This window comes from Elephas maximus, chromosome 24 (genome assembly GCF_024166365.1).
Source record: "Elephas maximus indicus isolate mEleMax1 chromosome 24, mEleMax1 primary haplotype, whole genome shotgun sequence".
Lineage (NCBI taxonomy): Eukaryota > Metazoa > Chordata > Mammalia > Proboscidea > Elephantidae > Elephas > Elephas maximus.
In genome coordinates, this window is record NC_064842.1 from 42,168,279 (window position 1) to 42,190,582 (window position 22,304).

Below are 22,304 nucleotides of genomic sequence, written 5' to 3' on the forward strand. Positions count from 1 at the left end.
AGTTACTATATCTCTCAGACATATGGTCACACCTAACTGCAGGAAAAAAAAAAAAAAAAAACTGCAGGAGACGCTAGGAAATGTAGTCTAGTTATGGTCCTAGAGAGAAGAGGAAATGAGTTTGTCTATACCACTGTCCACTCTTCTGATCATCAAATATCCATTTCACTCCTTTTACCATATATAGAACACACTCTTCTCCACCAAGGCAGACAACTCAAAATCCTTTCCAGTCATTGCACCAAGTTCAAAATCCAGGATCTCTGAGTATTCTCTATTAGGACTGGATATGGCTTCTTGTGGTCTGATGACTTTTGAATTAGGAAAACAAGTTTTTTGCAAATTCTGCTTCCCCTCTTCCCCGTATACAGTGGTGGTGCTGGGACATATGATGCACAATTGAAATACAAAAAAAAAACAGAAAAACTCCTTCATTATGCTTAAGCTCATTGTTACAACCACTGTGTCAATGCATCTCATTAAGGATCTTTCTCTCTTTCACTGATTCTCTGTTTTACCAAGCATAATATCTTCTTCAGGGACTGGTACCCCCGATAACATGCCCAAAGTGTGTGAGATGAAGTCTCTCCATCCTCGCTTGCGAGGAGAACTCTGGCTGTGCTTCTTTCAAGACAGATTTGTTCCTTCTTCTGGCAGTCCATGGTATATTCTGCCTACCCAGTGTGATTTTAGGGATTCTGGAAAGCTTCTCTGCCAAATAATGCCCTCTACAGATATCTACAGTGAATAAAACGGCTTCTGTCACTAATACTTAGATTAGCACTGACGTGTAAAATCCAATTTTTTAGAAAATACAATAAATTCAGTTAAATTCATATTGGGAATAAACGCTTGCTATCAGAGTGCCTTATGATAAGAGGGAAGATGGAGCTTGAGAAGGTAAGATATTAGTTTGTGCCATTAGTTTGTTTCTAGTGATACATTTCACTGCTTTATGACCTGAATGGTAAAATACAGAAGAAAATCAAGCTTACTTTCAGAATAGGAGAGCAAGTTTTCACTGCTTTATCAAAATGAAGGCTCCCGTGAGTTGGAATTGACTCGATGGCAGCGGGTTTGGTTTGGCTTGGTTTGGTTTAGTGCACTTTGAAAATGCTCAGAAAACAAATGAATTTATCTGTTTTGGCCTTAGATATAATAAATTGTAAGGATCGCCTAAAAATGAAAACGGACCCCATCAAAAAAAAAAAGAGAGATTAGTCAAAATTAGTTGAATCATTAAGTACATTATTATTTAGTACAGAAGTGCTTCTTTGCATTAAAAAATAACTTATTGAAAAGAAAGTTTGAAGTCTCTTGGGGAGTGTTAACCTGGATTTTTTTTTTTTTAAGTAGTATGTAGTGTTGCAGAAAGCACTTGACTAAGAGTCAAGAGTCTTGGGATTCAAGTTCAGGCTATTTCATTAACTATCTGAATGGTAGTGAGCAATCCACCTAAATCCCCCAGTTCTCAGTTTCTTCATCCCATAGAGTAAAATGGCTGGATGACCTTTGACTTGTTTCAGGTCTGTTATTATGTTGTCATCCATCAATCATACCTTTACCTCTAAATCCTATCTTGGAATCTTTAATGTTTATTAAAAGAAATTTCCTATGCAGTCTCAACTGGCTTATGCATTTGGCAAGACTTCTTGCATTTCAAAACTACATAACCAAATTAAGAAAAAACAATGAATCTTTCCTGACCTAGCTATACAAGTGTCATATTATCTTTCTACAAGAAAAGTTAGGATTAGACTTGCTGCTTTGAATAGGATCAGAAGACAGGCCTGAGGCAAGGCTTCTAAAGCTACAGGTTTGTTATAGGTAGCCTCCCACCTGTCTCTCTTCACCTCCTCCTATGTCATATTGCTTTTGCCCTCACCCTTGGTGTCCCTGCTCTCACAATACTCTGAGCTACTCAAAGTCCACCTTTCTCTAATCCTTCATGCCCTACCTTTTCGTTACTTTTTAATACAGTGTCTCATTATTCAAATTTCTTTCTTCCTTACCCACCAAAATCAGCGCTCTTTTTCAAAGTTGCAAATACAGTGGGTATAATGAGAAAACGATCTGATTGAGTGAATTAATATTAAGTTGTGAATAAATCTGCACCCTGTTTCACAAAAATATAAAGTGAAATTTCAGACTCAGCAGCAAGGTAAAAGAACTTCAGGGAATGTAGGGAAGCTTGAGAAGGGAGAAGTGGATGAAAGGACTTTTCTGCTTTACGGCCTTGTTACTTGGTGTGGTCATAGGTCCTGCAGCACTGGTATCAGCTGGAAACTTGTTAGAAATCTCAGACTCTACCCCAGCCCTGACAGCAGACCTGGTGGCACAATGGTTAAGTGCTCAGCTGCTAACTGAAGGGTTGGTAGTTTGAACCTACCAGTTGCTCTGTGGAAGAAAAGACCTGGTGATCTACACCCGTAAGGATTTCAAACTAGTGAAAACTATGGGGCAGTTCTACCTGTCCTACAGGGTCGCTCTGAGTCGGAATTGACTAAACGGCACACAACAACAACAACCCCAGCCCTACTTGTCAGAATTTGCATTTTGAGGAGAGGAGGAGAGTGGTAGCTCCTATGCACATTAAAGTTTGAGAAGCCCCAGTTTATAGTATTCTACAAAGGTGAACACCTTCTCCCTTCAGTTTTATGTCAGGGCAACTTTTGCTTATGAAAATCTGCACTCAAATGAAGACCATTTTTATGTTTCTAAGCAGCCTTCCTTCTAATTATTGATAAAGGGCATAATTGCCACAAAGAAAGACTCTAAGTTAATAAATTTGGAGAGGAGGAAATACTACAAAAAGTTTTCTTTTAGAATGAAGGGAAATACAGCAACTGGAAATTACAAAGCTATCCACAATAGGAGAGCCCTGGTGGCGCAGTGATTAAGAGCTCGGCTATTAACCAAAAGATCGGTAGTTAGCATCCACCAGCTGCTTCTTGGAAACCCTATGGGGCAGTTCTACACTGTCCTATGGGGTCATTGAGTCAGAATCGCCTTGACAGCGATGGGTTTATCTATCATAGACATGTGCCATAGCGAAAGCCAAAAAACAAACAAAAATACCCATTGCCGTTGAGTCGATTCCGACTCATAGCTATACAAAGTAGAACTGCCCTACATGGTTTCCAAAGAGCAGCTGGTGGATTCGAACTGCCGACCTTTTGGTTAGCAGCCAAAGCCTTAACCAATGTGCCGCCAGGGTCCCCAAAAACCGATGGTTCAATCAAATATTTCAATCCATGTCAATCAAAGGAAAGTACTCAGCTTCCACGACAGCAGTCATTGAAGAAAAGCAGCCATGGCTGTGCGCTACCCCATGGCTGTGGGCCTCCGCAAGGGCCACAAGGTGACCAAGAACGTTAGCAAGCCGACGCACACCCGCCCACATGGGAGCCTCACCAAACACACGAAATTCGTGAGGGACATAATCCCGGAGGCGCGCGGCTTCGCCCTCTACAAGAGGCATGCCATGAAGCTCCTCACGGTCTCCAAGGACAAACGGACCCTCGAGTTCATCAAGAAAAGAGTGGGGACACACACCCGAGCCAAGAGGAAGCGAGAGGAGCTGAGCAATATCCTGGCCGCCATGAGGAAGGCGGCTGCCAAGAAGGAAAGAGTGCATCCCTGCCCATGTTTGCTGTACCCTCCTCCCCTGCCAAGTAACATAACAAAGCTTTCCAGGAAAAAAAAAATATATATACTCACAAAGATGGAATCGCTACACAATTTCTAAGTATTCCCTAGGTGAATGCAGAGGGGGTAGTTAGGTTGTATTTATTTTAGAGTATTATTGAGGGTAGTCAATCCAATCCAACTAATTCTACAAGGTCCTTTTCAACTTTCATCTCCTGTTCTGCCTGAGGCCTCCTCTGACTCTCCTACCTCCCTACTTCTGTTAGAATGACCAACCAGACCTGGTTTGCCTGGGGTTGTTCCTGGTTTTGCACTGAAAATTCTGCTATCCTAGGACACACCTTAGTCCTCAGCAAACCAGGGCAGTCGGTCAGCCTACCCCCATCCATAGTCGGAAGTACTGCTTCCTACTTTAAACTTCTTTACCTCTTTAAACTCTCACATCTCATTTTGCTTTATGTGGAAATTCTTCGTAAACAGGAAAAGTTTCCTGGAATTGCTTATTGCTAACTTACTTGAGGGCAGTAAATATGCCTTTTATCATTTCTCTTATTCCACACAGCATTAACCCAGTGTCAGGCATGTGGGAACCACTCGACAGTTTCTATGAAAAAAACAATTTGAAAAACAGGTAACGGTTGTCATTTGGAAGTGTGTCTGCCCTGGAGTTTCAATCGATTGAATCACAAAAGTGACAATTTGGAAATCTAAATATTCCTATATTCCTATTTTACATTTCAGGTCATTTTAATATGACCTCCATTAACTTTTCCAAACTAATCTTCCACTCCTCTCCTGTGTTTCTCAAACCAAGATTGACGCAAGGATGTCCAGGGAGTATAAGAAGTCACAGAATAGTGTGGGATGTTTTCCCAGAGAGTACTGTTTATATAATTTTTTTTTTTTTTTTTCAGAAAGCGAGGGCCGGGGAGTGTGAACTTTTGCACAACTAATATGCTGTGTTAGAGTTTTCATTTTGGGCATTGTTATGGATTGAATTGTGTTCCCCAAATATGTGTGTCAACTTGCCTAGTCCATGATTCTCAGTATTTTGTGATTGTCCACCATTTTGTCATCTGACGTAATTTTTCTATGTGTTGTAAATCCTACCTTTATGACATTAATGAGGTAGCATTATCGGCAGTTATGTTAACGAGGCAGGACTCAATCTACAAGATTAGGGTGTGCCTCAAATCAATCTCTTTTGAGATATAAAAGAGAAGTGAGCAGAGGGACATGGGGGCCTCATACTACCAAGAAAGTAGAGCAAGGAGGGCTCGTCCTCTGAACCCAGGGTCCCTGTGCTGAGAAGCTCCTCAGCTGGGCAAGATTGATGACAAGAACCTTCCCCCAGAACCGACAGAGAGAGAAAGCCTTCTCCTGGAGCTGGCACCCTGAATTTGGACTTCTAGCCTTCTAAACTGTGAAAGAACAAATTTCTCCTTGTTAAAGCCATCTACTTGTGGTATTTCTGTTATAGCAGCACTAGATAAGTAAAACAGAATTTGGAACCAAGAGAGTGGGGTGTTGCTCTAACAGATACCTAAAATGTGGAAGCAGTTTTGAAACTGTGAATGGGTAGAAGCTGGGTGGGTTTTAAAGTGCCTAATAGTAAAAGCCTAGATTGCCTTGAAGAGAGTGTTGGTGAAATTATGGACATCAAAGATGATTCTGGTAGGGACTCAGAGCTGTTACATGGAAGACGGTGAAGATGGCAAGAAGCAAGATTACAGAAACAGTGGCAGCAGAAACAGGAGACCAGTGCGAGGCAGCGCTGGAGCCAACTCATGGAGTCAGAAAGCTGAGTGCCTTTGACTGGTGGCTTACTGGTGGAGTGGCGTGACTCTGAGCACTAATTGGTGGAGCTAGGCTTGAAGACCGAAGGAGCAAGAGAGCTGAGTGCCTTCCAGCTGAAGTTTACTGGCAGAGTGGGGGTGCCTCCAGGCACTTATCGATAAAGCTAAAAACAGCTTTGGATCACTTGCCCCAGCAGGGCAAATGCAGGTGGTGAGTCCCTAGGGGCCGAGAGGCAAGGAATCAGGAAGCAGAAGCTGAAGAGACATGGAACACAGGAAGCAGAGCAGCATCAGTCTCAAAGGGTAGGGCCACGACTTCTGGGGTCTCAAAGGGTGGAGTCACCACTCAGATGGACTAGGAGAATAGGGCCACCCAAATGTGAGGGAACAGTGTTGCCACTCCAGTGGGCCTGGAAGGCAGAGCAAAAGCCCAGGGCCAAGGGGCTCTACTCCGAATCTGGAGAGTATAGCCAACACCCAGAGTTTGGTGGGCAGAGCCATTGCCGAAATGGCTCAGAGAACAGAGGGCTATTTTCAAGCCTTGAGGGCTAATGTAATGTGTTCTGCTGACTTGCTTGGTGCCTGTTATCCCTTCTTTCCCTCCAGTTTTTCACATTTGTAATAGAAATGTCTAACTTGTGCCCATTCCACCACTGTACTTTGGAAACAAATAACTTATATTCTAGGTTTCATAGATGAAGAGAAATTTTTGGATTTTGGACTTAGAGTCAATTTAAGACTTTTGCTAAGACATGATGGGGTGAATGTGCTTTACACATGGCAATGACATGAATTTTGGGGGGCCAAAGGGTGGAACGTTATGGATTAAATTGTATCCCCTAAAAATGTGTGTCAACTTGGCTAGGCCATGATTTCCAGTATTGTGCGATTGTCTACCATTTTGCTATCTGATGTGATTTTCCTATGTGTTGTAAATCCTACCTCTATGATGTTAATGAGGTAGAATTATCGGCAGTTACGTTAATGGGGCAGGACTCAAACTACAAGATTAGGTTGTGTTTTAAGCCAATCTCTTTTGAGATATAAAAGAGAGAATAAAGCAGAGAGACATGGGGACCTCATACCACTAAGAAAGTAAAGCCAGGAGCATGTGTCTTTTGGACCCAGAGTCCCCGCGTTGAGGAGCTGCTAGACCAAGGGAAGAATAATGACAAGGACCTTCCCCCAAAGTCAACAGAAAGACAAAGACTTCCCCTGGAGGTGGCACCCTGAATTCAGACTTCTAGCCTCCTAGACTGTGAGAGAATAAATTTCTCTTTGTTAAGCCATCCACTTGTGGTATTTTCGTTACAGCAGTCCTAGTAACTAAGGCATTATGACAGATTAGGTGTACAAAGAAATCCTCCTGTCATAGAAAATCTAAAAATGTTGAGTAAATTATATTTTTAAGGTTTTAAAATGTATATATTTAAAGCTTTACATATGGCCAAGCTAGTAGGAAAACTTGAAATCATCAATGCACTGTGATGTTGGTGTTTGTTTTGGGAGTATCTCTCTCCGTGGGTGTCCTAAAATACAACGCAGAAAGATTTGTTGGGGACCCTTGTCCATCTCCATCTTAGCTTTAGTTGAAGGGGAATTATATCTCTTGTGAAAATTCCTAACCAAGCAAAAATAAAACAAAACAAAACAAACCCCTACTTGAATGTTTGTTTAGTTTAAAGTTGGATTGGTACTGTTCTACCTGGCAGAAGCACCTGGAAGTGACACCTGTTGTTGTTGTTAGGTGCCATTGAGTCGATTTCAACTCTTAGTGACACCAATGCTACAGAGTAGAACTACCCCACAGGGTTTTCCAGGCTGTAATCTTTACAGAACAAGATTGCCAGGCCTTTCTCCATTGGAGCTGCTAGGTGGGTTCGAACTGCCAACCTTTTGGTTAGCAGCTGATCACTTAAACATTGCACCACCAGGGCTCCTGCCAGAGGCACCTGACAGAAACAAATTCAAATACTTTCTAGAAGAATGTACTTTAAACCTGGGCCTCAGAGAATTCATAAGGAATAAGAGCATACAGTTTCTAAAATCTCTCAAGGCACGTAAAGAATCAAACTACTGCCGTGAGAGGATCTGTTTCCAATCTCACTCACATGGATGCTGGCAGAAGGCTTCGTAGCTCACCATGTGGGCCTCTCCATAGGACTACTCATGATATGGCAGCTGGTTTACCCCAGAGGTAACGAGCAGAGAGAGAGGTCAAGACAAAACCACAACGTCATCGTTTCCTCATACAATTTTTTTTGAGCTATGATCTACATACTATAAAATTTATTCTTTTAAAGGCCTGTCAGATCATCTCAGTGGTTTTTAGTATATTCACAGTGTTGTATAACCATCACTACTTTCTAATTCCAGAATAGTTTTGTTACCCCGAAAAGAAACCCCATACCCATTAGCAGTCACTCTCCATTCCCGCAGCTCCTGGCAGCTGCTAATCTACTTTCTGTCTCTATGGATTTACCTACTCTGGATATTTCATATAAATGGAGTCAAAGAATTTGTGTCTGGCTTCTTTCGAATTAGCATAATGTTTTCAAGGTTCATCTATATCGTAGCATGAATCAGTACTTCATTCTTTTTAGGGCTGAATAACTTTCCCTTGTATGACTATACCACATTTTGTTTATCCATTTATTAGTTGATATACTTTTTTTTTTTTTTCCATTTTTTGGCTTTTATGAATGAAGCTGCCATAAACATTTGTGTAGAAGTTTTTGTGTAGATGTACATTTTCATTTCTCTTGAGTATATACCTGGGAGCATAATTGCTGGGTCATATGGTAACTCAGTGTTTAACTTTTTAGGAACTGCCAAACTTCCATTTTTAAATTAGGTTATTTGTCTTTTTTATTATTGAGTTGTAGGAGTTCTCTACGTATTCTAGATACAAGTTCCTTATTGGATATATGATTTGCAAATATTTTTCCCATGCCGTGGGTTGTCTTTTCATTTTTTTGATGATGCCCTTTGAAGTACAAAACTTTTGAATTTTAGGAAGTCTAATTTATCTATTTTTTTCTTTTGTTGCTTATGCTTTCTGTGTGATATCTAAAAATCCTTTTCCATATCCAAGGTCATGAAGATTTACTCCTATGTTTTCTTCTCAGAGTTTTATACTCTTTACTCTTACGCTTAGGGTTTTAGTCTGCTTGGAGTTAATTTTTGTCTGTAGTGTTAGATAGGGGTCTAACTTCATTCTTTTGCATGTGGATATCCAGTTGCCCCAGCACCATTTGTCGAAATGACTATTCTTACCCCGTTGAGTTGACCTGACACCCTTACTGAAAATCAATTGACCATAAATGTAAGATTTATTTCTGAACTCTCAATTCTGTTCCATTGATTTGTATGTCTATCTTTATGCCACAATGCCTTTCATAACCTAATTTTGGCAGTAACATATCATCACTTCTGCCATATTCTATTGATCACACAGATGAACTCTGGGAAAACGTGGGAGAGGACTAAACAATAGTGTGAATAACAAGAGATGTGGACCATTGTGGGCCATCTGGGAGGCTGTGCACCATATAACTTAAAAGAAGAAAATCTGTATGATTGTCTCTGGTAAATACAGAAAAAATATAGTCTAGGCGATTTAGTAATGTCTTAGTTTTCTAGGGCTGCCATAACAAAATATCACAAAGTGAGTGGATTTAAAGAACAGAAATTTCCTTTCTCACAGTTCTGGAAGCCAAAAGTCCTATTCAGGGTCTCGGCTGGGTTGATTCCCTCTGTGGGCCTCTCTCTTAGTTTCTGGTGACAGCTGGTAATCCTTGGTGTTTCATTGCTACTTATAGGTGTATCTGCCTCCTTCATCATATGGGGGTCTCCCCCTGTGTGTCTGTGTCCATTTTGCTCTCCTTAAAAGACACCATTCAGAAGGGGTTGGGTTTAGGACCTACCCTACTCCAATATGACCTCATTCACATAACACCAGAAAACACCTATTTCCAAACTGGGTCATATTTATAAGTACAGGGGTTATGATGTCAACATAACTTTTCAGGGGGCACAATTTAATCCACAAAAAGTAATATACCAACAGCAACTCAATATACATTCTTCTACAGTGCACATGGATCATTGTGCAGAATAAACCATATGTTAGGTCACAAAGCAAGTCTTGATAAATTTTAAAATATTGAAATCATACAAAGTATCTTCTCTGACCATAATGGAATGAAACTAGAAATTAATAACAGAAAGAAAACAGTAAAATACACCAGTAAGTGGAAATTAAACAAGTAATATAGGAGAAATTCTTAACCTTATAAAGGCTAGTTTCAAAAACTTACCCTAAACATTATGTTTAATGGTGAAACATAAATTTCCTTTAAAATCAGGAAAAAGACAAAAACATCCATTATCACCACTGTTCCTCACCATAGTACTCTAGGTTCTACCCAGTGCGATTGCAGGCCTAGTTAGGCAAGACAAAGAATAAATAATAGATGAATTTGAAAGTAAGATATGACCCTTTCACTATTTAGAAATAATATGCTTTAATATATGGAAAACTCAAAAGAATCTATAAACAAATTAATAAGAGCAATTCGGAATATTGCTGAATGTAAGATTATACCAGTAACAAATAGAAAATTTATTTAAAAATGATAGCCCTCAGGAGAAAGGGAGAATGAAGAAACCCAAAGACACAAGGGAAAGATTAGTCCGAAGGAGTAATGGACTACAACTACCACAGTCTCCACCAGACTGAGTCCAGCACAACTAGATGGTGCCTGGCTACCACCACTGACTGCTCTGACAGGGGTAACAATAGAGGGTCCCAGTCAGAGCTGGAGAAAAATGTAGAACAAAATTCTAACTCACAAAAAAAGACCAGACTTACTGACCTGACAGAGACCGGAGACATTCCGAGAATATGGCCCCTGGATACCCTTTTAGCTTAGTAATGAATTCATTCCTGAGGTTCACCCTTCATCCAAAGATTAGACAGGCCCATAAAACAAAACAAGACTAAAGGGGCACACCAGCCCAGGGGCAAGGACTAGAAGGCAGGAGGGAACAGGAAAGCTGATGATTGGGAACCCAAGGGTTGAGAAGGGAGAGTGTTGACATGTCGTGGAGTTGGTAACCAGTGTCACAAGATAATATGTGTACTAATCATTTAATGAGAAGCTAATTTATTCTGTAAACCTTCATCTAAAGTACAATAATAAAAATAAATTAATTAAAAAAATGATAGCCTTAAAAAAATGATAGCCTTACTGTAGCAACAAAAAGTGTAAAATATTCAGGAGTAAATCTTGCAAAAATGCACAAGATATTTATAACAAATTTAGAAAATTTATTGAAAAACGTTGTTGTTGTTGGCTGGTGTTAAGTCTATTCCGACTAAAGGCAACCCCATACGATAGAGTAGAACTACCCCTAGAATTTTCTTGGCTGTTATCTTTATGGCAGCAGATTGCCAGGCTTTTTTCTATGGATCCCCATTGGGTGCAAACAGCCAACCTGTCGTTTAGCAGCCACGCACTTAAGCATGCTTTTGCTCTTGCCTTTATCTCCAATATAAAAAAAAAAATTTTTTTTTTCTTTTATCTCCAATATAAACCTTTCAAGTCACAAAATATACTTGTTAAGAAGGAAGTAGGTGACAAGCCACCTTGTTCTTGCCTAAAAGCAGCAGGATTTTGTGTTCTCACAGAAGGGAGTCAGCCTTTTTAGGTTTGTGCAAGTATGCCTTTTGACCTGAAATTTGAAGACTTGGACCCATTGTTTCAACTGACATCACAACAGTGCAAACTCAGTCAATGAGAACTATATTGTTTCTAGCTGGTAGCAGTCTGGTGGAATTAGTTATTGCTCAATGTTATATATATATAATTCATCCCCATAGCCTATTAAGGAATCATAGTCCAATTCCTAATAGGTGGCTGGCTATTCATTATACAGCTAAAAATTATTTGAATTTTACTGGCAATTTCTACAGAGTAAGATTCCAGTGCAACTAAAAGGTAAACTGGTAGAATATTGCAAAGAGGATGTTATATGTATTTTTTTCTCCAGAGTATACACTTTAATGTCTTCCTAACTCTCATTCTAAAAAACACAACAAAGAGACAGATGTTTCAGTACCACACTTTGGCCTGCTGAGTCAGTGAAGCTCTTACCTATATAAATTGTTCATTGTGCCAAAGGATACACTTTAGTGAATCAGATTGGACTACAAGACAGAAAATGATACTGGTGAGGAGTGTGCTTCTTGGATCAAGTAGACACATGAGACTACCTGGGCAGCTCCTGTCTGGAGGGGAGATGTGAAGGGGGACAGAAGCTGACTGAATGGACCCAGAAACACAGGGCGGAGAGAAGAAATGTGCTGTCTCATTAGGGGGAAAGCAACTAGGAGTATAGGAGTATATAACAAGGTATATATTAGGTTTTGTATGAGAGACTGACTCGATGTATAAACTTTCACTTAAAGCACGATAAAAATTAAAAAAGAAAAAAAAAGAAACAAGAGCCAGGAGAATAGCTTTGTCCTTTGGACCCAGGGTCCCTGCGCTGAGAAGCTACTTTACCGGGGAAAATTGATGACAAGGACCTTCCCCCAGGGTCAACAGAGAAAGCTTACCCTGAAGTTGGGACCCTGAATTCAGACTTCTAGCCTCCTAGACTATGAGAGAATAAATTTCTCTTTGTTAAAGCCATCCACTTGTGGTATTTCTGTTACAGCAGCACTAGATAACTAAGACAGAATTTGGTACCGAGAGAGTGGGGTGCTGCTCTAACAGGTCCCTAAAATGTGGAAGTGGTTTTGGTATTGTGAATGGATAGAGGCTGGAAGAGTTTTTTTTTTTTTTTTTTTTAATTGAACTTTAGATGAAGGTTTACAGAACAAACTAGTCTCTCATCAAACAGTACACACATTGTTGTATGGCATTGGTTAACAATGCCACGACATGTCCACACTCTCCCTTCTCAACCCTGGGTTCCATATTACCAGCTGTCCTGTTCCTGCCTACCTTCCAGTCCCTGCCCCAGGGCTGGTGCACCCCTTTAGTCTTGTTTTGTTCCATGGGACTGTTCAAACTTTGGCTGAGGCTAGAAGAGTTTTAAAGTTTTTTTAATAGTAAAAGCTTAGATTGTCTTGAAGAGACTATTGGTGGAGTTATGGATGTCAAAGACAATTCTGGTGAGCACTCAGAAGGAAATGAGGAGAGCTGTTACACTAGAGATCGGGCAGATGGTGAGAAGCAGCAGCAGAGAACCAACAAACAGCAGCAGAGAACTGGCAACAGCAGGGATCTGGCAGCAGCAGAACCAGGAGAGCACCACGAGATGGCGCTGGAGCTGACCCACAGAACAAGAGAGCTGCGTGCCTTCTGGCCGAAGTTTACTGGCAGAGTGGAGTGCCTCCGGGCACTTTTAGGTGGAGCTAAAGAGCTTTGGAACACTTGCCCCAGCAGGGCAGATGTGGCTGGTGAGGCCCAAGGGGTCATGAGGCCAAGGAACCAAGAAGCAGAAGCCGAAGAGACTTGGAACACAGGAAGCAGAGCTGCCTCAGTCTCAAAAGGTGGAGTTGCCACTAAAATGGCCTAGAAGAGTGGGGTTACCCAAAGCCAAGAGAACAGAATTGCCCTTCCAGTGGGCCTGAAAGGAGGAGGTGAAGCCCAGGACCAAGAGGCCTCCACTCAGTATCCAAAGAGTGTGGCCAATGCCCAGAGTCTATAAGACAGGGCAATTGCCTAAATAGTCTCAGGGAACAGAGGATTATTTTCAAGCCTTGAGGGCTAATGTAATGTGTTCTGCTGAATTGCTTGGTACCTGTTATCCCTTCTTTCCCTCCAGTTTCTCCCATTTGTAATGGAAATGTCTAGCTTGTGCTTGTTCTACCATTGTACTTTGGAAGCTTGTGCTTGTTCTACCATTGTACTTTGGAAGCAGATAACTTGTATTCTAGAGTCCACAGAGGAAAAGGAATTTTTAAATTTTGGACTTGGAGTTGATGTAAGATTTTTGCTATGATACGATGGGGTAAATGTGTTTTACATGTGATGATGACATGAATTTTGGGGGGTCAAAGGGTGGAATGTCATGAATTGAATTGTGTCCCCCCCAAATAACTGTCAATTTGGCTAGGCCATTATTTCCAGTATTGTGTGATTGTCCGCTATTTTGTCATCTGATGTGATTTTCCTATGTGTTGTAAATCCTACCTCTATGATGTTAATCAGGCAGGGTTAGTGCCAATGATGTTAGTGAGGCAGGATTAATGGCAATTATATTAATGAGAAAGGACTCAATCTACAAGATTAGGTTGCGTTTTAAGTCAATCTCTTTTGAGATATAAAAAGAGAGAAGAAAGCAGAGAGACAGGGGGACCTGATCCCACCAAGGAACCAGAGCCAGGAGAATAGCACATTGTCTTAGTCATGTAGTGGGGCTATAACAGAAATATCACAAGTGGGTGGCTTTAACAAAGAGAAATTTATTTTTTCATAGTCTAGTAGGCTAGAAGTTCAAATTTAGGGTGTCAGCTCCAGGAGAATGCTTTCTCTGTCTGCCAGCCCTGGAGGAAGGTCCTTCTCAAACTTCCCTTGGCCTAGGAGCTTCTCCACCAGGAACCTCAGGGCCAAAGGACACACTCTTCTCCTGGCACTGCTATCTCGGTGGTATGAGATCCCCCTGTCTCTCTACTGGCTTTTCTCTTTTATATCTCAAAAGAGATTGGTTTAAGATACTATCTGATCTTGCAGATCTCATCAATATAACTGCCACTAATCCATCTCATTACATCATAATGCTAGGCTTTACAACATACAGGGAAATCACCTCAGATGACAAAATGGTAGACAATCATATAATACTGGGAATCATGACCTAGCCAAATTGACAGATATTTTTTGGGGACACAATTCAATCCATAACACGTACACTTTGGAGCCGGGGTCCCTATGCTGAGAAGCTCCTAGAGCAGGGGAAGATTGATGACAAGTACGTTCCCCCAGAGTTGACACAGAAAGAAAGCCTTCCCCTGGAGCTGGCACCCTGAATTTGGACTTCTAGCCTCCTAGATGTGAGAAAATAAATTTCTCTTTGTTAATGCCATCCACTTGTGGTATTTCTGTTATAGCAGCACTAGATACTTAAGACAGCGGGGCTTTAAAATATATACAAAAAACCAGTTGCCATGAAGCCAGCTCTAACTCATGGCAACCACATGTGTGTCAGAGTAGAATTGTTCTTTGTAGGGTTTTCAATGGTTAATTTTTCAGAAGTAGATCACCAGGCCTTTTTCCAAGGCACCTCTGGGTAGACTCTAACCTCTAACCTTTCAGTTAGTAGCCAAGTGTGTTTACCATTTGTACTACCCAGGGACTCCAAAATATATAGAGACAGTTCCCTGTTGATGAACAGCTGCAGTCATTTTTGAACTATCTTAGCAAAATCATTCCGCCTGAATTTATAGACCATTTCAAGAAGATATTTGATGCATTAAACACTAATGACCAAAGACCAGAAGAATTTTGGGAAGATATCAGTGACATCATACAAGAAGAAAATAAAAGGGCATTAAAAAGACAGGAAAGAAGGAAAAGATCAAAATGAGTGTCAGAAAAGACTCTGAAACTTACTCTGAAATGCAGAGTAGCTAAAGCAAAGGGAAGAACTGATGAAGCAAAAGCTGAACACGAGATTTCAAAGGGTGGCTCAAGAAGATAAAACAAAGCATTATGATGAAATGTGCAAAAACCTGGAGTTAGAAAACAAAAGGCAAGAACAAGGTCGGCAATTCTCAAGCTGAAAAAACTGAAGACAAAATTCAAGCCTTGGGTTGCATTTTTTAAGGATTCTATGTGCAAAAAATTGAATGCCAGAGGAAGCATCAAAAGAAGATGGAATGAATATACAGAGTCACTGTACTAAAAAGAATTGGTCAACATTCAACCATTTCAGGTGGTAGCATATGATCAAGAACTGCTGCTACTGAAGCAAGAGGTACAAATTGCCATAAAGCCATCGGTGAAAGACTCCAGGAGTTGACAGAGTACCCACTGAGATGCTTCAACAAACAGATGCAATGGTGGAAGCATTTATTTGTCTGTGTTAAGAAATTTGTAAGACAGCCACTACCTGGCCAACTGATTGGAAGAGATCCATATGCATGACCCTTTCAAAGATAGGTGATCAAACAGAATGAAGAAATTATTGGATAATATCATTAATATCACATGCTAGCAAAACACCTTAATGAGATATAATTCACACATCATACAATTTAGCCATTTAAAGTATGATTCAGTGGTTTTTAGTGTATTCACAAGGTTGTGAATCATCAGAATCAATTTTAAGACATTTTCATCACCTCAAAAAGAAACCTCATATCCATAGGCAGCCACTCTGCATTTTCCCCCAACCCTCCTGGCTCTAGGCAACTATCAATCTATTTTCTGTCTCTATGTATTTTTTTATAAAAAAAAAAAAAATTTTTTTTTTTATGTATTTACCTATTCTGGACATTTCATATAAATGGAATAATATAATTTGTGGTTCTTTTTAATTGTCTTCTTTCACTTAACATAATGTTTTCAAGATTCTTCCATGCAGTAGCATGCATCTGTACTTCAATCCTTTTCATGGCTGATTAATATTTGATTGCATGGATACACTACATTTTGTTTATCCATTCACCAATTGATGGACATTTGGGTTCTTTCTAGTTTTTGGCTATTATGAATAATGTTGCTGCAAACTTTTGTGTGGATATAGTTTTCATTTCTCTTGAGTATATACGTAGGAGTGGGATTGCTGGGTGAAAACTCTACCATTAACCTTTTGAGGAACTGCCAAGAGTGTTTGGCAAATTTTCTGTACCATTTTATTATTATTTTTTACTTTAAAGTCTATTCTGTTTGAATTTAAACTAGTATAGCCACTCCAGGTTTCTTATGGTTACTTTTTGCATGGTGTATCTTTTTCTATCCTTTTGCTTTCAAAATATTCGTATCTTTGAATCTAAACTCTGTCACCTATAGACAGTATACAGTTTGGTCTTATTTATCCAGGATGATAATCTCTACCTTTTGAATGGATTGCTCAATCCATTAATCTTAATTCTTGATATAGTTGGATTTATGTCTGCCATTCTACTTTTTGTTTTCTACATGTCTCACGACTTTCTGTTTCTCCACTCCTGCTTTACTTTTTTTTTGCATTAAGTGAATATTACTAGTGTAGCATTTTAATTCCTTTAGAGATCTTTTCATTATATTTAAAAAGTTATTTTCTTAGTGGTTGCTCTACAGCTTACCATATCTTAATCTATCAGAAACTACTTCAGATTTATAGCAATTTAATTCCAGTGAGACACAGAAATGATACTCCTATACAAGTCTAGTATCCCCTTTTTGTGCTAATATTGTTATATGTGTTACATTTATATATGTAATTATTACTTTATATAATTTTGCATCTATTGAAAAATGCTGAAAAAGAAAAAGAGAGAAAATATGTATTTATAGAGTTTGTTATATTAACCTTCTTAGTTATCATTATGGTCCTCTTCATTTGTTCCTGCCGACTCCAGAGTTACCGTCTTACTCCCATACAGCTTTGCTCCCATTCGTCTCCTTTGTGCTTTGCCAAATATATGACATTTCTATGTTTTGTAAAATCAACAATATAACACACACATTATTTTATACAATTGATATTCAAATCATTTAAGAGAACAAAGGAGAAAAATACAGGTTTACACTGTCTATTATAATTAATTACATTATTCTTATTCATGATTTCTGGTGAACGAAACCACTTCTCTTAGGTATAAAGCAGGAATACAATTGCTGGATAATAAGGCATATGTATTTTTAGTCTTTTTAGATATTGGCAATAATTATGCAGATTAATACTCCCATCAGCAATGTACACAAATTGTTTCATACTCTCACAATGTTTTAATTTTAATTCTTCTTGCGGGGTATATTAGTATCTCAGTGTGGTTTTAATTTGCATTTCTCTGATGACCAATGATGTTGAATACCTCTTTATACATTTATTGACCAGCTGGATATCCTCTTTTGTGAAGTACTTATAGCATCTTTAACACATTAAAAAAAAATCAGACAATCTTTCCCATTTGTAAGATTTTTTAATATAGTCTGTATACAAGTCCTTTACTGCTTATACCAGCAACCCAGTGCCGTCGAGTCGATTCCGACTCATAGCGACCCTATGGGACAGAGTAGAACTGCCCCATAGAGTTTCCAAGGAGCACCTGGCAGATTCAAACTGCTGACCCTTTGGTTAGCAGCTGTAGCACTTAACCACTATGCCACCAGGGTTTCCTTATTGGATACATGTATTGCAATTATCTCCTCCCAGTCTGTCTTGCTTTTGTTGTATTTTCATGAGCAAAACTTGTTAGTTTTAATGAAGTACAGTTTACTGATATTTTCTTTTACAGTTAGTTCTGAGTTCTGTTTAACAAAACTTTGCCTATCCAAAAGTCATGAAAATATTTTCTCATCACTTCTTCTAGAAGTTATATCATTCACATTTAGATATATAATATATTTCAACTTAATTTTTGTTTATGGTTTGAGATAGCAGTCAAGGTTCATTTTTTTCACGTATAGACAGAAAATTTACCCAGTAATATTCATTGAGAAGATAATCCTTTCCCTACTAAATGGCAGAGGCTACCTTGTAAATGAATGGTCTGATTCTGGGATTTTTATTGGTGTTATTTGTCTATCCTTATAATACAGAGGTCCCCAGGCTGCAGAAAATTCCACTGCAGCTTGCTGGGCTGGCCTCACAATTTGCATCAGAATTTCAGCCTCATTGCTTACCTGGCCTCTGCATTTTTGCATTAAAGTTGCAGTTCCTTTGCTTGGCCTGCCCTGTGAAAATTCTGGCGCCTGCACGGTATGATTAAAAATGTTGCTGATGTGGATTGTATGAACCCCCTACTTGTAAACCCCTTAAAACTAACTTTTTTGGAATTTTAAAGGATTACATTAAATCTACGGATCAATTTGGGAAAAACTGGTATCTTAACACTGAGTGCTCCAATTTATGAACATGGTATATTCCTCAATTTCTTTCACTCTTCTTTAATTGCTCTTAGCAGTGTTTTGTAGTTTTTAGTATAGCTATCTTGTACACCTTCCAGTAGATTTATTCCTAGATATTTCATTGTTATGCAAATGGTATTTTAAAAAATGCATTTTCTAATTGTTTGTTGCTAGTATATAAAAATATACTAGAACTTTATTATGTGTATGGTATGCAGAAGGAGCCCTGGTTGTGCAGTGGCTAAAGCACTCGGCTGCTAACCGAAAGATTGGTGGCTCAAACCCTCCAGCCTCTCCTCAGAAGAAAGATGTGGCAGTCTGCTTATGCAAAGATTTAAAAATATATATATATTACTGCCTTGGAAATCCTATAGGGCAGTTCTATTCTGTCCTGTAGGGCTCCTATGAGTCTGAATCAACTTGATGGCAACAGGTTTGGTTTTTTAGGGGGGTCCCATTCACAGGGACCAGAGCAGGAGACTCTCCTGCCCAGTTATAAGTGAAGTACTAACCATGTAAGTTATATCAAGTGCTACAGTGGTCTGTTCACTCAAAATTCAATAGATATTTTATTAAGCATCTACCCTGCACCTGGTACAGTGTTAGGTTTGGGGTATACAGTATTTATAAGACACAGTCTGTACTCTTATACAACTTATTGTCTAGGATGAAACACAGATAAGTAAACAGGCAATAAACAACATGGTGAATTAAATGCTTTGCTGGGGAAGAATAGGGCACTAGGGATGTACATCGGAGGGCATTAATCTAGTCTTGGTGGGGGATCAAGAAGGCTCCTGGAAAGAACTGATGTCTTAGCTTTGCTTAAACTTGAGTCATTATCCAGGTGAAGCAGGATAGGAAGATGTGGGATAAAAATGTTCCAAGCAGAGGGAACAATATATGCTAAGGCTTGAAGGTAAGGTAATGCCAGAAGCATTGTGGGAACTGCCTCTTGTTCCAGATGGCTGAAATTGAGTTTTTTAGTGTGGACGTGGTGAGATGAGGCTGGTGAAGTAAGCAGGCACTAACTCACAAAAAACCTTTTAGAAAGATAAGGGTTTTGAAGGGGAGGTGGCGTTTAAACTAGGTCTTTAAGTATTTCAACAGGCAGGGATATGATGTTAAAGGTGAACTGCAGATGTGGGAACAGAATTAACCAGGACAGAGAGGTGGGAAATAGTATACTTACTCTGACTGGGTATGAGTAGGGGAATAGTGGGAGATACGAGTAAAAAAATCTGCATAGTGATTTTATCTCCTTTTTAAAATCTTAGAACCATACCATGAAAGGCCTTTAACGCTGTTCTCAAAAATTTACACCTAATTCAGTAGTTAAAGGTCAGTGTATTAATTAGAACTGGGTTTAGCTGCATTAAAAGGAGAGCTACATAAATGGCTAAACAACATTTGGATTGATTTCTCTGTCACATAATGAAGTCTGGAGATAGATAGTCCAGGACTAGCATGAAGGCTCCACGGTCATCAAGTGCCCAGGCTCATTCTACCTTTCTGCTCTACTCTTCTTAGCGCGTGGCTTTCATTCTCAGTCACCTCATGGTCTAAAATGGTGGCTGGAGCTCCAAACATCATGTTTATTTTCTAGAAATGAATAAAGAAAAAGGGATGGTGTCTTAGTCATCTAGTGCTGCTATATCAGAAATACCACAAGTGGATGGCTTTAACAAAGAGAAGTTTATTCTCTCATAGTCCAGTAGGCTAGAAGTCCAAATTCAGGGCGCCAGCTCCAGGGAAAGGCTTTCTCTTTCTGTTTGCTCTGGAGGAAGGTCCTTGTGATAGATCAGTCTTCCCTCAGTCTGGGAGCATCTCAGCCCAGGAACCTCAGGTTCAAAGGACACGCTCTGCTCCCTGCACTGCTTCCTTGGTGGTATGAGGTCTCCAACTCTCTGCTTACTTCCCTTTCCTTTTATCTCTTGAGAGATAAAAGGTGGTGTAGGCCACACCCCAGGGAAACTCCCTTTATATTGGATCAGGGATGTGACCTGGTAAGGGTGTTAAAATCCCACCCTAATCCTCTTTAACATAAAATTACAATCACAAAGTGGAGGACAACCACAGAATACTGGGAATCATGGCCTAAGCAAGTTGATACACACATTTTTGGGGGACATAATTCAATACATGACAGATGGATAGCAAGAATGTGCAGTCCCCAGATGGGTCATCACCTCTTTCAGGAGTTCTCCTAGAAGCTCACTCAATGATTTCAGTGGATACTGCAAGCTGCAGGGAAGGCTGGAAACTGAGGTCTTTAAGCCAGGCACTATACTGTCTAGAATAAAATCTGGGTTCTGTTACCAAGAAAAAGAGAAAATGAATATTGAGTAGGCAACCAGATGACTATGCAACAGGCAGCCATAGAAGCATGTTGAGTAGGATCGTGGCATAATCATAGCATCATTCTAAGAAGACTGGTTTGGTTGCAGAAGAAAGAACAAAGGCGTGAACACCTGGTAGGATTCTATTACAACAGCCCAGGTGATAAGTAATGAGGCCTTGATGTAGGACAGTGGCAGGTGGAGTGGAAAGAATGTCCTAAAATAAATAAAACTGAGAAAGTGGGAACCACAGATAAAAGTTTGTTTTTGAAAAAGCCTTTTAAAGACACAGGAAATGCTACATAAAAATAGTGTGGTGGAGGCATTTGACCTCCTCTAACTTCACAAAGGGAAGGAAGAATCACCGTCAGCATCGGCCCAAAGCTGATTTCTATGAAGAGGAGGTCTGACATAACTCCTCTCTCCAACCTTTTTACCAATTCTGACACCAGCTGTCCCTCCCACGGCACTCTCTACTTCTCTGCTGGGTTTGATAATTCATCGCAATGGCCACGCAGAACTCTCACACAGTATACTCATGATTATGTGGTTTACTAGGGAAGTAACACGTTACAATTTAGGATCAGGAACCACTCAGGATACAGTTCTTAGGTCAGGACAGCTTCTTGGCTGTATCCACAGGCAGGCCTCTCCTTGGCCCTCGGGCCTCTTGGGCTGGCCTCTGCCCTGCTTGGGCAAGTGTTACAAAACAGTCACTGCATACCATTAATATTGTTTTTCCCTAGGCAAGAAAATATGTTAGAAATAGAAAACAAAGGGTAAGGTTCCCTGGGTCTGGGTTTCATCTAATATTTTTAGATATGATTTAGAAGTAGAAATACATAAACAAGTGTACTCATAACTTTAAGCTTTCTTTGCAGAGAAATATCAATCTGATGGCAAAAAAAAAAAAATCTCAGGAAGCTTGGTCAATGGGTACAAAATGAATCTCAATGTAGAGAAGTATAAAATGAGTTAGACTGGTGAAAATTATACTCAGTATAGTTGGGCTCTGATATGTAACCTATGGTCCTAGAAAGGTACCTGAGGAGCCCTGGTGGCACAGTTGTTAAGCACTTGGCTGGTAATCAAAAGCTTGGCAGTTTGAATCCACCAGCCGCTCTTCAGGAGAAAGATGTGGCAATCTTCTTCCATAAAGATTTACAGCCTTATGTCTTAGTTATCTAGTGCTGCCATAACAGGAATACCACAAATGGATGGCTTTAACAAAGAGAAGTTTATTTTCTCACAGTTTAGTAGGTTACGAGTCCAAACTCAGGGTGTCAGCTCCAAGGGATGGCTTTTTTTCCCTCTCTGTTGGCTCTGGAGGAAGATTCCTTGTTATCAGTCTTCCCCTGGTTAAGTAGCTTCTGAGGCACAGGGTCCCCAGGTCCAAAGGACATGCTCTGTTTCTGGTGCTGCTTTCTTGGTGGTATGAGGTCCCCAACTCT

The 22,304-nt window shown here is 39.9% G+C and overlaps 1 protein-coding gene across 1 annotated transcript; it reads left to right on the forward strand.

Moving 5' to 3' along the window:
* Positions 1-3,307: 3,307 nt before the first annotated feature.
* Positions 3,308-4,585, forward strand: LOC126066693 (60S ribosomal protein L36-like). The gene is made up of 2 exons (XM_049867936.1): positions 3,308-3,674; positions 4,563-4,585. Exons 1-2 carry the CDS (start codon positions 3,314-3,316, stop codon positions 4,583-4,585), a joined length of 384 nt encoding a protein of 127 aa, XP_049723893.1. The 5' UTR covers positions 3,308-3,313.
* The last annotated feature ends 17,719 nt before the right edge of the window (positions 4,586-22,304 follow it).